This window comes from Scyliorhinus torazame, chromosome 4, assembly GCF_047496885.1.
Source record: "Scyliorhinus torazame isolate Kashiwa2021f chromosome 4, sScyTor2.1, whole genome shotgun sequence".
Lineage (NCBI taxonomy): Eukaryota > Metazoa > Chordata > Chondrichthyes > Carcharhiniformes > Scyliorhinidae > Scyliorhinus > Scyliorhinus torazame.
In genome coordinates this window covers 183245009-183259702 of record NC_092710.1, presented here as the reverse complement: position 1 = coordinate 183259702, position 14694 = coordinate 183245009, and the positions used below count along the sequence as shown (strand labels likewise).

The 14694-nt window shown below is 49.3% G+C and overlaps 1 protein-coding gene across 13 annotated transcripts in view; it reads left to right on the top strand.

Annotated features, from left to right (window-relative positions):
• LOC140410628 (dystrobrevin beta) overlaps positions 1-14694 on the top strand; it is a 964620-nt gene that overhangs the window by 788253 nt on the left and 161673 nt on the right. For 10 of the 13 annotated variants that reach the window (XM_072498957.1, XM_072498958.1, XM_072498965.1 and 7 more), the window contains one exon: positions 1877-1897. The exons of the other annotated variants lie outside the window; for them this stretch is intronic. In XM_072498957.1, the coding sequence (XP_072355058.1) occupies positions 1877-1897 (21 nt within the window). The remainder of the gene's footprint in view (positions 1-1876; positions 1898-14694) is intronic. 13 annotated transcript variants of the gene reach the window in all.

Below are 14694 nucleotides of genomic sequence, written 5' to 3'. Positions count from 1 at the left end.
ACAGTCGAGAAGCAGGACACCATCCAGGACAAAGCAACCAGCTCGATTGGCACCCCGTCCATAAACATCCACTCCCTCCACCACCACCACACAGTGGCAGCAGTGTGTACCATCTACAAGATGCACTGTAGGAACTCACCAAGGTTCCTTAGAGAGCACCTTCCAAACCCACAGTCCCACCCACCTAGAAGGACAAGGGCAGCAGATACATGGGAACAACACCATCTGGACGTTCCCCTCCAAGTCACTGACCATCCTGACTTGGAAATATATCACCATTCCTTCACTATCGCTGGGTCAAAATCCTGGAACTCCCTCCCTAAAAGCATAGTGGGTGTACATACATCACATGGACTGTGGCGATTCAAGAATGCAGCTCACCACCACCTTCTCAAGGGCAGTTAGGAATGGGCAACAAATGCTGGCCTAGCCAGCGAAGCCCACACCCCCTAAAAAAATTCTTTTATAAATCAGCTATTAAATATTCACTCATTGAAGAGCTATTGTTCCATTTTTCATCCTCATATATCACAGCAATATTATTACATTTTAGAAATATTGTACCAGTTTTAATTTTGTGATGTAAATTGTACTTGAAAAGTTTTTTTTAACTTTCTAGAAGAACATTGTGAGCAATATTTTAACGTTCCCATTGAGCGGCTGGACTGCAGGCATTTGACACTTTAGTCCTGGGCCTGTGTTTGTGTCTGTAATACTTCACAGGAAGAGAAGGAAAGCAGAAAGCAAGGAATGGTTAAGTTTAGACTTCTTTTTGTGTATTTCCTTGCAACTGCATCAAAAACAGCAAAGGTAGATGTTAGGGAGCAAAATGCATGCTTTCTCAGAACCCTAAAAAAACGAAAAAGTTAACATTGTGCTGAGCATTCTGCGGTTACTGATTGGAGCTTTGGGAACAGGGGATAGGAGACTACGTGAGGGTGGGGATGGATGTGGCAGAGGAGGTTAATGGTCCTTAAAGCAGAAGTAAATTGCTTAAGTTGTAAACAGATATAAACTAGTTAAGAAGGCAAATTACATTTTGGCCTTTATTGCAAAGGGGTTGGAGTTTAAAAGTAGGGAGGTTCTGTTGCAATTGTACAGCGTGTTGGTGAGGCCACACCTGGAATACCGCATACAGTGTTGGTCCTCTTAACTAAAAAAGGAGGTAGTAACACTGAAGGCAGTCCAAAGGAGATTCACCAGGCTAATTCATGAGATAAGAGGGTTATCCTATCAAGAGAGACTAAATAGTCTGGGTCTGTATTCCTTGGTGTTTAGAAGAGTGAGGGGTCACCTTCTTCAAACATATAAGATCCTGAGGGGGCTTGGCAGGGTAGATAGTGAGATGTTTTCACGAGTGGGAGAGTCTTGAACAAGGGTACCTAGGGACAAGATAAAGGTCCAGGCATTTAAAACTGAGGTGCATAGAACTCTCTTCCCACAGAGGGTGGTAAATCTCTGGAATTCTCTGCCCCGGAGGGTGGTGGAGGCTGGATCATTGGAAGTATTTAACGTGGAGGTGGATAAATATTTGATAGATTGAGGAACAGAGGGCTATGGGGAAATAGCACAGAAAAAGAGTTGAGGCCGGCAGAGATCAGCCATGATTGTATTGAATGGCGGGGCAGGCTTGAAGGGCCTGGTGGCCTACTCCTACTTCTATTTCTTGTGTTCTTGTGATATCTTAATTACACTGCCAACTGCCTTACTTAAACAACAATTCTTAACTTGTGCACTGATCTTTTCCTAAGCCTAGTACAAAGTCTTACTGAATACTCTTCTTTATCTCTTACAACTGCAGATACGTATCTAATGTCTAATAATCTATCTTCTCTTTTTTTCCTCTTTTTACTTTTCTAAATGCTGACTTGTGTAGGACGAGGAACAGAAACAGGCAGTAAGTTGAACTCAATCTTATGTTGCTGAGGATTTTATTTTAGTGCATGGAGTTAAAATACTACAGCTCTTTCTGGCGAAGCTTGGGAAGAAGGTTGACGTAAATATTGTAAATAAAAGTATCAGGAACCTGTAATATCTGTACTCAATGTAGCACAACTTGGTGATTCATTGTCCATCAAACTCAACATTTCAATAAATGGAAACCTGTGTTGCGCGTCATTTTTTAAGCAGATGCATGCTTTTGAGCTCGATGTGACTGACATTTCTTCCACAGGCAACATGATTATGAACATTCATTCCTCAAGTTGACTCTATAATTGATCCATTTATCACACCGAAGGGGACCACTTAGTCGATTGTGCCTGCGCCACTCTGAAAGAACTGTATGATTAGCCTTACTGCCCAGCTCTTTCTCCATAGCCCTATGAAAGTTTCCTTTTCAAATACATATAATGTATTTTATATACGATCACATCCTTTTATGCTGTTCCTTCTTTAGGACCAAATGGAGGAATGTTCTGGACCACTATTGTATGTCAGGCCCATCTAAAATGGCCTCACGATTGGGTGTGAACTCTGGGTTGGCAGTAACAGTGGGTCTTGTCCATGGGATGGAGGAGGGTGATGACCTGCTCTGCGATGAGATCTGGTGCTCCGCATCGTTTGACAACAACTGATCCCCTACCCACAGTAGCACTTTCCGCCATCCACCTGGGTGATATTTGCATGTGTTACTGGCCATTCCATCACACGATCCCACTGAACCCTTGTGGCAGAGGTGAGGATGGGATGGGGAGGTGGGTAGAAAGGGATAGGGATGGTACCGGGGAGGTGAGCGGTGGCTGACCTGGGGACCCAGGCCGTGCCCACCTCCAGCGGCCGGGCCACACGTGCCAGAGGGACACCGCAGCTCAGTGAGGGTTCACTTGGTACCCTGATGCCGACCTCCACCTCGACAACTGACCTCTCTCTGGACCCACCGGCCAGGTCCAGTGACGGTGAGGGGCCGCAAGTCTGGAAGGCCCCCTCCAGTCTTCTCTCTCTCCCTGCGGTCGTGCACCACCTTCTCTTGTGGAGTGCGGGGGAGTGTGTGTGGGGGGGGGGGTCATTCATCCTCTGGGTTGTGGGGGGTTGCGGTTACAGGTTTGTGGGATGGAGGTTGGTGTCCGTGGCACAGTGCTGGCTACTCACGCTAGCTGCCCTGAGGAGGATGTGCAGCTTTTACCAACTATGCTGGCCGGTCATGACGGTTGAGCTCATGGCGTTTGCCACCTGCGCCCAGGACCCCGGTGTACAGCGGCGGCAGCCTCCTTCCCACCTCAGGGTAATCAGTGCCCAGCTCTTCCAGGGCAGGGTCCAGCAGGGTCTCAAGCTCCGCATTTGTGAAACAGGGTGCTGCTCTTTTCATTGCCATTTTGTTGGCTGGGATTAGTGTGTGTGAGGAGTGGACTGCTTACATGCGGCTCCGGCTTGTCAGCCTCTCGTTGCCAATCCCGACCCCGGCAAATCGGACACTGTTTTTCATTGGAATTGTTCTAGTTCCACGTGGCGCTGGTGCTGGCCCATTAACGGATCCTGAATTGCTCGGGGGCCGGTGCCGCTTGCGTGGTCGTAGAACGGCACCGATTCTGTCACGGCATCAGCACTTAGTCTCTGAAACGGAGAATCCAGCCCCAGGCTCCAGGCTATGGGAAGGTTCTGGGGCAGGAAAATGCCGTGTAGCTGGGCTAGGTTTCACCTGATTAAGAAAAATGGCAACTTGACTCGCCTTACAGAGAAGCTAAATGAAGCAGCGTGGAAGAACTGAAACTAATAAGGTGGGGAGAAGGAGATGCAAACAGCAGCCTTTTATGAAAAAATATGTGGAATATAGTTTGATGATAAAAGAAGTGACAATGAAGCTATTAGATGATGTAGATAATGCCTGAAGTGCAACCACAGCAGATAAGTGTGTAGAGCGAAATGAGGGCCCATAACCTCCTGGTTCGGAGTTGCATTTCGGGGAAACCCCAATGATGCGCTGGGGAATCCCTCCAGGAGGTTCCACGTAAGGGTTTACCCAGAAATTGCCCGCAAGTGCTAACTTCCCCTGAACAATTGAGCTGGGCTCTGATCCATCCGATAGATGCAATTTAAATTGCTAACTCTTGGATGATTCTGCCAGTTTTACCCTGATACTCTGCAAGAGTTATAGGGGGAAAAAAATCACTTCCAAAAAACCCATACTCAGCCTCGCACCGGATACTCGCCACACATACTACCCCCCAAGGGAGCCACCTTCACTCCGACCCAACCCAACCTGACCCTCTCTCCTGGTCTGAGCCCCCATCCCATCCCATCCCAGTGAGAGCTGATCCTAAACTGCCCCCCCCCCCCCAAAGGTGTGACCCGGTCCTACCCCTTCCTGATCCAATGTGGCCACCACCGCCGCCCCTCCTGGACTGACTCCCCTCCCTCCCAAACTGACTTCCCTAACACCTTCCCGGACTGGCCCCACGCCCCCTCCCCTCCTGGATTGATATCCCCCCCCCCTTTCTGATGTTACCCCCCCCCCCCCCAACTCGCCCCTCTGATCAGATATTGCAATCCCCCCCTCCGGTGACGCAATCAGGTTACACCCAGGAAGGACATGGGCTGAATTAGCATATATTAGAATATTTTAATGTCATCAATCAGCTCAAAACTGCTACTTGCACTGTCTGCGTATCGTCCCACCCAGCCAGCAGGACATTACACCGTCGTAAAAAATACAGTCGTGGTGACCACTCCAGTGGTGTGCAGGTAAGTATTAGCCCCAGGTTGTGAGGCAACCCTCGAGGGTGGGGGGAAGTGCCTCGATGCCTGTGAAGAGAGGGGGGCTGGGAGTGCCCCCATGCCTGAGGTGGGAGTGGAGTTTATTCTCAGTGTATCACCCTTTAAAGATGGCCCCCTGAAATCTGTGGAGCCGGCCTTCTGGGCTCGATTAAGCATCACCCTGCCAGAGCAAACCACGCCCCCAGATTCTCTGTGCACCAAGTGCCAGAAAATCTGGAGTGAAAACTCGGCTGTGCATCTAGAGAGATACGCGCCAGTTTTCAATCTGACTCAGACACTCTGACCCTGGAAAGGTTCAATCTGGCCCTGGAAATTTTACAAAAGAAACAATGGGAATGAAAATGTAATCCAGCTCACTTTATTGATTTGTTCCTTGGAACAATTTGCCAAGGAACCCAAATAAGCAGGGTTGCAATCGGACCTGATATTCAGCAGAAACCAAGAAACACTCAAATAGGTCAGATTCAAATAACATTTTAGGAATCACTAAATGCTGCATTATAAGGTTAAAAATATGATGAAAGAAAAAGTACATACACTGAAAGCATTAAACTTTAGAAGGCAGATTCTGAGGGGTAAGGTGTGGTATTATAGGTATTACGGTACCTGATAGGCTAAAGCACCATTGGTGGAAACTGTATGCTTTCTATTGGCTAGAGTGTATAGTAGCTCCGCCCCGATAGGTGGGGTATAAGAACCCGTGCCGCCCCAGCAGCCCTCATTCTGTACCTGAGCTGCTGGGGGAAACATCTAGCTTATTAAAGCCTTCAGTTGGACTACAACCTTGCTTTAGTGGTCATTGATCGTGCATCAATTTAATAAGCTAGAATTTTAAGAAGAAAGGATGGAGCTCCGAATCAAACCGGAGTGTCTGCAACTTATCCCCCATGAGGCAAACTCAGCGGCAATCTTTAAGCACTGGCTGGCATGTTTTAAAGAGACGGCCGAAAACGCACCCACGGGAGAGCAGAAACTGCACATCCTGCACTCAAGGGTGAGCCCGTAGATTTACACCCTCATCGAGGAAGCGGAAGACTTCAATGCAGCAATTGAGCTGCTAAAAGGACACTATATTCACCCGGTAAACCAGGTCGACGCCGGGCACCAGCTTGCAACAAGGCGAAAAAACCCTGGGTGAATCGCTGGAGGAATTCTACCGCGCACTTCTGGTGCTGGGAAGAAGCTGCGGCTGCCCGCCAGTTTCGGCGAGCGAACACACGGAACTCTTAGTCCGGGACGCTTTCGTCACAAATCCGCTAGCGCCTGTTAGAGAAGGACACCCTGGGTCTCAGGGAGGCCTTGCAGGCTCCCTGTACGTGGCCTCCAGGAACGCCCGTGCCTACGTTCCCGACCGCGCGGCAGCCTCCCGGGCAGCGTGGAACCCCGCCGCGGCCGACCCTGAGACTTCCCCCGTTCCCCCACAGGCCTGCGCTGCAAGGCGGCCTGGCAACCCCGAGGGGCCCCGCTGCTACTTTTGCGGGCAGGCCAAGCACCCCCGCCAGCGCTGCCCAGCCCGCGCATCCACCTGCAAGGGATGGGGCAAAAAGGGCCGTTTCGTGGGGGTATGTCAGGCCTGAGCGGTGGCCGCGGTCTCCAGCGGCGAATACGGACCGCAACCACAAACTTCTCCACAGGCTCCGTGCGGCCAGCGGTCGCCGCCACCTCCATATCCTGGGGCCACGTGTGGACCCCGGGCGCCGCCATCTTGTTCCACGGACGCCACATTGGAGGGATGGGGGCCGCCATTTTATGCACCCCCGACCATGTGCAACCAATGGGAGACGCCATCTTGGATGAACCCCCAGCTCAGCCGACCACACACTGACCGAACAGAACTCTCAACTACTGCGATTGGCCTCGGTGACTCTGGATCAGTCTCGACCTCGAACGCTCTCAACCGCTACGACGACCGGTTTCATCAACGGGCACGAGACGTCCTGTCTAATCGACTCTGGGAGCACGGAGAGCTTCATACACCCCGACACGGTAAGGTGCTGTTCCCTCCTCATCCACCCTGTTAATCAAAAATTCTCACTGGCCTCCGGTTCGCACTCAGTGGAGATAAAGGGGTTTTGTGCAGCAAACCTCACAGTCCAGGGAAGGGAGTTCAACAATTTCCGTCTCTACGTCCTTCCCCACCTCTGCGCAGCTACACTCCTGGGTTTAGACTTCCAGTGAAACCTTCAAAGTCTGACCTTCCAATTCGGCGGCCCTATACCCCCCCCTTACAGTCTGTGGCCTCGCGACCCTTAAGGTCGACCCGCCTTCCCTGTTTGCGAACCTCAGCCCGGATTGCAAACCCGTCGCCACAAGGAGCAGATGCTACAGTGCCCAGGACCGGATCTTTATTCGATCAGAGGTCCAAAGCCTACTGAGGGAACGGGTCATTGAAGCCAGTAACAGCCCCTGGAGAGCTCGAGTAGTGGTGCTAAAGACCGGGGAGAAGCATAGGATGGTCATCGACTACAGTCAGACCATCAACAGGTTTACGCAGCTGGACGCGTACCCTCTCCCCCGCATATCCGACCTGGTTAAACAGGATCGCGCATTATAAGGTCTTCTCCACAGTGGATCTCAAGTCCGCCTACCACCAGCTCCCCATCCGCACTAGTGACCGCAAATACACTGTCTTCGAGGCAGACGTGCGGCTCTATCACTTCTTAAGGGTTCCCTTTGGTGTCACCAACGGGGTCTCGGTCTTCCAGCGCAAGATGGACCGAATGGTTGACCGGTACGGTTTACGGGCAACATTCCCGTATCTCGATAATGTCACCATCTGCGGCCACGACCAGCAGGACCACGACACCAACCTCCGAAAATTTCTCCAGACCGCTAAAATCCTCAACCTAACATACAATAAGGATAAATGCGTGTTTAGCACCGACCGTCTAGCCATTCCCGGCTATGTGGTGCGAAATGGAGTTATAGGCCCCGACCCTGAACGCATGCGCCCCCTTATGGAGTTCCCCCTCCCTCACTGCTCCAAGGCCCTGAAGCGCTGCCTAGGGTTTTTTAGCTACTACGCCCAGAGGGTCCCCAACTATGCGGACAAGGCCTGTGTCCCTGATCCAATCCACAGCTTTTCCCCTGTCGATATAGGCCCGCCAGGCCTTCAGCCGCATCAAAGCAGACATTGCAAAGGCCACGATGCATGCCATCGACGAGTCCCTCCCCTTCCAGGTCGAGAGCGATGCATCCAACGTAGCTCTGGCGGCCACCCTCAACCAAGTGGGCAGACCCGTGGCCTTCTTCTCCCGTACCCTCCATGCTTCCGAAATCCGCCACTCCTCAGTCGAAAAGGAGGCCCAGGCCATAGTAGAAGCTGTGTGACATTGGAGGCATTACCTGGCCGGCAGGAGATTCACTCTCCTCACCGACCAACGATCGGTTGCTTTCATGTTCGATAATGCACAGCGGGGCAAGATTTAAAAAAACGACAAGATCTTGCGGTGGAGGATCGAACTCACCACCTACAACTATGAGATCTTGTATCATCCCGGGAAGCTAAACGAGCCTCCTGACGCCCTGTCCTGCAGCACATGTTTCCACCGCACAAGTGGACCGCCTCCGAGCCCTCCACGAGGACCTCTGCCACCCGGGGGTCACTCGCTTTTTCCATTTCGTCAAGACCCGCAACCTGCCCTACTCCATCGAGGAGGTCAGGACCGTCACCAGGGACTGCCGAATCTGCGTGGAGTGCAAACCGCACTTTTGCCGGCCAGAGAGAGCGCACCTGATAAAGGCTTCCCGTCCCTTTGAACGCCTCAGCATAGACTTCAAAGGCCCCCTCCCCTCAACCGACCGCAACACGTACTTTCTGAACGTGATTGACGAGCACTCCCAGTTCCCATTTGCCATCCCTTGCCCCGACATGACCGCCACCACCGTCATCAAGGCCCTCCATAGCATCTTTGCACTGTTCGGGTTCCCCACTTACATACACAGTGATAGGGGGTCCTCCTTTATGAGTGACGAACTGCGTCAATTCCTGCTCAGCAAGGGCATTGCCTCGAGCAGGACGACCAGTTACAACCCCCAGGGTAACGGACAGGTAGAGAGGGAGAACGGAACGGTCTGGAAGATCGTCCTACTGGCCCTACGGTGCCGGAACCTCCCAGTCTCCCGCTGGCAAGAAGTCCTCCCGGATGCCCTCCACTCCATCCGGTCACTACTCTGTACGACCACCAATCAGACACCTCACGAACGTCTCCTTGTCTTCCCTTGGAAGTCCTCCTCTGGGACCTCGCTCCCAACGTGGCTGGCAGCACCCGGAACAATCCTGCTCCGAAAACACGTGCGGGCGCACAAGTCAGACCCGTTGTTCGAGCGGGTCCATCTGCTCCATGCTAACCCCCAGTACGCCTACGTGCCGTTCCCTGACGGCCGACAAGATACGGTCTCCCTACGGAACCTGGCGCCTGCCGGAACTCCACGCACATTCCAGCCACCAGTCCCACCCTCCCCTCCACCGCAGCACCTTACAGGAGGATCGGTCCTTCCGCCGCCCCCGTCTAGGCCCCCTCACCCACCGATGCCCCCTGCAGGCGCTCCCTTCCCAGGTCAGCCGTTTTCCTCACCAGCGCCGTCTAGGGGTGACGAAGCTGCCATGGAGATCGAAGCCACGTTCCCGGAGTCACAGACGCCCGAGCCTCCACCGGAGTCACCACCGAGGCTCCGACGATCACAGAGGACAACCAAGGCCCCCGATCGACTGATTGCTTCATTTTAACTGTAATCTGTAAATATAAACGATCAAATGTACATAGCTACCAGACTTGTAAATAGTTACTAAACACTGTACGGAGGTATTACGGTACCTCCATAACTAATTATACCATGTTATATTTTGTAGTTTCTGGCCAGCATCCCCACCAGACTCCTTTTTAACGGGGTGAATGTGGTATTGTAGGTATTACGGTACCTGATAGGCTAAAGCACCATTGGTGGAAACTGTATGCTTTCTATTGGCTAGAGTGTATAGTAGCTCCGCCCTGATAGGCGGGGTATAAGAACCTGTGCCGCCCCAGCAGCCCACATTCTGTACCTGAGCTGCTGGGGGAAACATCTAGCTTGTTAAAGCCTTCAGTTGGACTACAACCTCGCTTTAGTGGTCATTGATCGTGCATCATAAGGTAAAGAAATTACTCTCAGCAGTACAATCAGAAGGTAAAAGCATGGAATGTAAACAAATAATGTTTGGAAATCCTGTACATTCACAGATGTGCACCACTAAGAATACAAGGTAACCAAAGGAAGAAAGAATACTATAAAGCTTATAGGTAATAGAGTAAACGGAGGTGAATTTACCACAATAAGGAACTTAAATTAGTTGGAGAAATAAGGTTAAAATACCAGAGGATATTAAAAGAAATTTCAAGCATTTACCAGAATATGTTTGCAACAAGCAGCTGGAAAGGTAATGGTAAGATAGCTGAAAGATAATACATCAAGTGACTGCAAATATGCTAGTTTAATTCTTGTATTTGTTCTTGGGGAGTTTCCTCAGTATGGAGTTTGAATTTCCTGGGGAAAATGGTGGAAGCAGCAAAAAAATGTCGAAGTTTTAGATTGAACGGTGATGTATCGGCTGATGAGGTTGACGTAACACACGATCCCAGGCCCAGGTGGATTATACAAAGTTAATTAAACAAGTTATGAGCCAAATTGGTCTTATACTTCTATCTTCAGGGATCAGTTGAGATGGGGAGTAATGGTTAAGATTAGAGATTAGGCAACATAACACCAACCTTTAAAAAAGGGAGGTTAGAATTCACACACCCATTTATAGCCCTGTGAATCTATGTGACCTGAACAAATTCTATTAATATAACAGTCAGCATCATGAAAGGGGGGGGGGGGGCAATAAAATGCTTCGAGGAATTAAATGGTCCTGCTGACAACAGAGGTTCTGTGTATATAATATTTTTAGATTTCAACAAGTCAGTTGATATCCTTGCACAGGAAATTCGTCGACACGGTCAGAAAACAACTTTCTGAGGTGGGATGGAAATGACTAAACATGGGAATCGGCTGCTGGTTATGAATGAGTGTATGTGAACATGAGTGCTGTAGGTAACAGTGAAATAATTACAATGCATATGAATGATTTGAAACAAGAGCGAGCAGCAAAGCTGTCTCTGTTTAGAGATGACAGCAGGTGTCTTAAGCAACACCATTTCAATAAGATCATCCCAGCTGTACACATTCAGCTTTCAAGATCTCTCTCAGGATCTGCGACTTGAGGGGTAGTTCTTCAATGATGAAGTTTTAGAGGAGCCCTTTTGCTGCAACCAGGTCTGCCATGCAACTTCACAACATTGACATCTCTGACTGTGCCAAGGCAAGTCACTGCAGCTGTCAACTTCAACGTGCAGGCACCAGGGCATCATAGGGATCTTTTGTAAGATCAACCAATTCACTGTACTTTCCTGCATAAGGCAAACATCAATGCTGTCTTTGCCATGACAATTCAATACACCATGACAGGGAGTCCAGAAATATGACTTGAGAGGGCAATAAGTAGGCACAAGACGTGTGTGGGGTGAGAAAAAGCAGCTGTGGAGCATAAATGCCAGCATTGAGCAATTGGGCTGAATGACCAGTTTCTGTGCTGCATACACAGCGTAATACAAGTTAAGCTTTTACAAAATTGCATGATTCCGCAGATCTGTGAGTGCTATTGTTTGTCTGCGTGCATCTTTGATAGCCTGAATGTGGACCTTCATATTCATATGACACATAAAGGCTTCTGTTCTCTGAAATTGCAGCTGATTTGATAAGCAGATCTTCAACACAGGAATTCCCAATATGATGAAAGCATATTTCCACTTCGTAACGTTGCCCAACTCCAGCCCTGTCTCTGATCATCTGCCAGTGAAACTTATCCATGCCTTTATTACCTCCAGATTTGGACATTTCAATTCCCTCCTGGCTGGCTTCCCACATTCTACCCTTCATAAACTTAAGGTCATTCAAAACTCTGCTGCACATGTCCTAGTTTACATCAAGCCCTGTTCACCAGTCAAAGCTTCTCACTGACCCACTTTGGCTCCTGGCTAAGCCAGGCCTCAATTTTAAAGTTATCCTTTTTTTTTCCATAACCCATATGCTTTGTAACCAGCAGCTAGCATTTCTTAAGTTTCCTCTCAGCTGCTTCAGGCATCAACGTCCTTTAGCTTCCTGTGCTTGTGTATCACCATGTATCAATTCGTCAGTTGGATTCTCTGTATCTCCCCCTCAAGCGCCTGCCCCTGAGCTGCTGAATTCATCAGGGTGTGTGGATGCCATTGTTGGCCAGAGGGGCTGTGGTCACTTGGTCTCCTGTTTCTTTTATGTCTGTTCCTGATACGCAGTCTCGAAAGTAGAAAAAGAAACATTCTGTTAACTCGGTTTGGCATTTGCCTCGCTGATTGCCCGAAGGTGGGTCCTGTTGGGGTGGAGGTCAGCTCCTCTGCCCTGTGTATTGGCGTGGCACGGGATCTGCTGGATTTTTTCATGCTCGAGAAGGTGAAGTTCGAGTTGAGGGTAAGGATGGAAGGGTTCTACAATTCATGGGCTTTGTTTATCATGCACTTTCAAGAATTGGAAGATTAGGGGGGGGGTTGGAATGCATAGGTTATTGGTGATAACGTATGGGATGATTGTGGATTCTTTTTTCTTTCTTGTTCTGTATTTAAGATGTTGGCAGTTGGGAGGATAAAGGGGTTGTTGGTCAGGGGATTGCCATTGTATTTGTTATTGTTGGTGATTTGTTGTTGGGTGTATATTTGATGAAAATGTGAAAAAGGAGGAAAATAGAAATATTTTTAACAAAACTAGGGTCTGCATGAGCATCATTTTGGCTTAAACAATGTGTGTGATCTTTATGAGGGATTGAGCAGCTAACAGAGGAAATGCAAAGAAAGACAAACATTATATGAGAAACCATGGATATCACAATGAACACACACAAAGTACATTGACTCCCTATTTTCATTCCCAACTGCCAAGCCGATTGTTGATGCTTTCCGTGCAAATGTCGTCAATTCCATGCCCAGTGGGCTTGTTCTGTTGCTCATAAGAAATAGGAGCATGAGGTGGCTATTCAGCCGCTCAAGCCTCCTGTGCCATTCGGTGTAGTCATGGCTGATCAGACTGTGGTCTCGGCTTCACTTTCCTGCCTGTACCCATAACCATTGACTCCCTTGAGGATATAAAATCTGCCTACTTCAGCCTGGGGTGTGTTTTGATTTATTCGCACCCCATGGCCCTCCCATCAGCTGTTCCGACGCTCCTTTGCCCATTTTAAAATGTTTTCCTGTTCCTGGTAACTGGAACCAGACCACAAACGCCCAGGGTGGCTTCTCAGCGTGAGGCTTCTGACTCAGCGATCTGTGGGCTCGATCCAGCTCAGGAGAGGCCGCCATTACCTTATCCCCCACCATCTTCTAGAGCACCTGCGCCATGAATGTTGTTGGGTTTGGGCCCTCCAGTGCCCCCGGGAATCCAACCACTCTCAAATTCTGCCCTCTCGGCCGATTTTCAATGTTGTCTGTCCTAGATCCTGAAACCCTTATTATCGGTCGCCGTCTTCGCCGTTCCCACTTCCAAACAAACGATCTTGTCGCTCTGCCTCGACAGAGCAACCCCTACCTCCCTGCAGCTCTGGAGCCTGCTGCTTCACTACCTACGTGTGATAATAATCTTTATTATTGTCACATGTAGGCTTACATTAACACTGCAATGAAGTTACCATGAAAATCTGCTACCCTTTAGTCTGCTCCATATCAACTTTGTCATTACCTTTAGGGCAGTGTTCTTCAAATTCTTTTTCCGGGGACCCATTTTTACCAACCGGCCAACCTTCGGGACCCAACGCGGCCGACCTTCACGACCCACGCCGGCCTACCTGAGTGACCCACCATTTTCTCTTACCTTGTATGCTGCTGATAAAAATGGAGGAAATGGCTTTGGGTCCCTTTGGCCCTCGTACACGCTCCTCCAATGGAACCTGTTGGATAAAGGTGAAGCCTTCCTCTGTCGGAAAGTATGGAGCCTCCATCTGTCCAAAGTTATGCATTTTTGTCCTGTAAAATTTTATCAAGTAAAACCCCCCCCGAACTTGTAAAAAAATATATTTTTTTAAATGAATAAAATAAATGAAAAAAATAAAAATTAAATGAATAAAATAAATGAATAATATGAATTTTAAAAAACCGAAGTTGAAACAAAAAGCTGCGACCGTTTAAAAAAAGCAGCGGCAGCACTGCGCATGCGCGCCCGATCATCGGCGCGTATGCACATTGTTTTGCGCATGCGCGCCGATGATTGTGCGCGCATGCGCAATGCGGCCGAATTTCTTTAATATGTTTGCGGCCATTTTAAAGGCCGCTTGCAGCCGGCGTTATTAAAAGCCGGCTGCTGCGCGGGGATTTGCACGATCGGGAGTGCCGCAAAGGCTCCGCGACCGTCCCGACACCCGCCCGCCACCCATCCGGGGGTCGCGCCCCCGACTTTGAAGAACACTGCTTTGGGGAGAGGAAAGAGCTAACGTTTCGAGTCCGATGACTCTGTCAAAGCTAACAGACAGAGAAAGTGGGAAATATTTATACTGTGGAGTGAGAATGAAAGATGAGTCATAGCCATTCTGTGGGCACCCAGGGAAACTGGGTGCAAATAGCCACAGAAACCAAGGGGAAAGAGTGTTAATGGCAGTCCCCAGAGAGAACAAAAGATGTTAAAGGTCAAACAGCAGGGTAACTAACATCAGAGGGTGAACTGTAAATGTGGGGGGAGGGGAAGCAAAGAGATTAAATATATATTAAGAAAGAAAGAAATGGTAAAAAAACCAGTTAAAATGAAATGAAAACAAATGGGTCGAGGTGGGGTAGAGCTGATCATCTGAAGGTGTTGAATTTGATGTTCAGGCCGGAAGGCTGTAGCATGCCTAACCGGAAGATGAGATGTTGTTCCTCCAGTTTCTGGAACTTATTTCCTCTTATC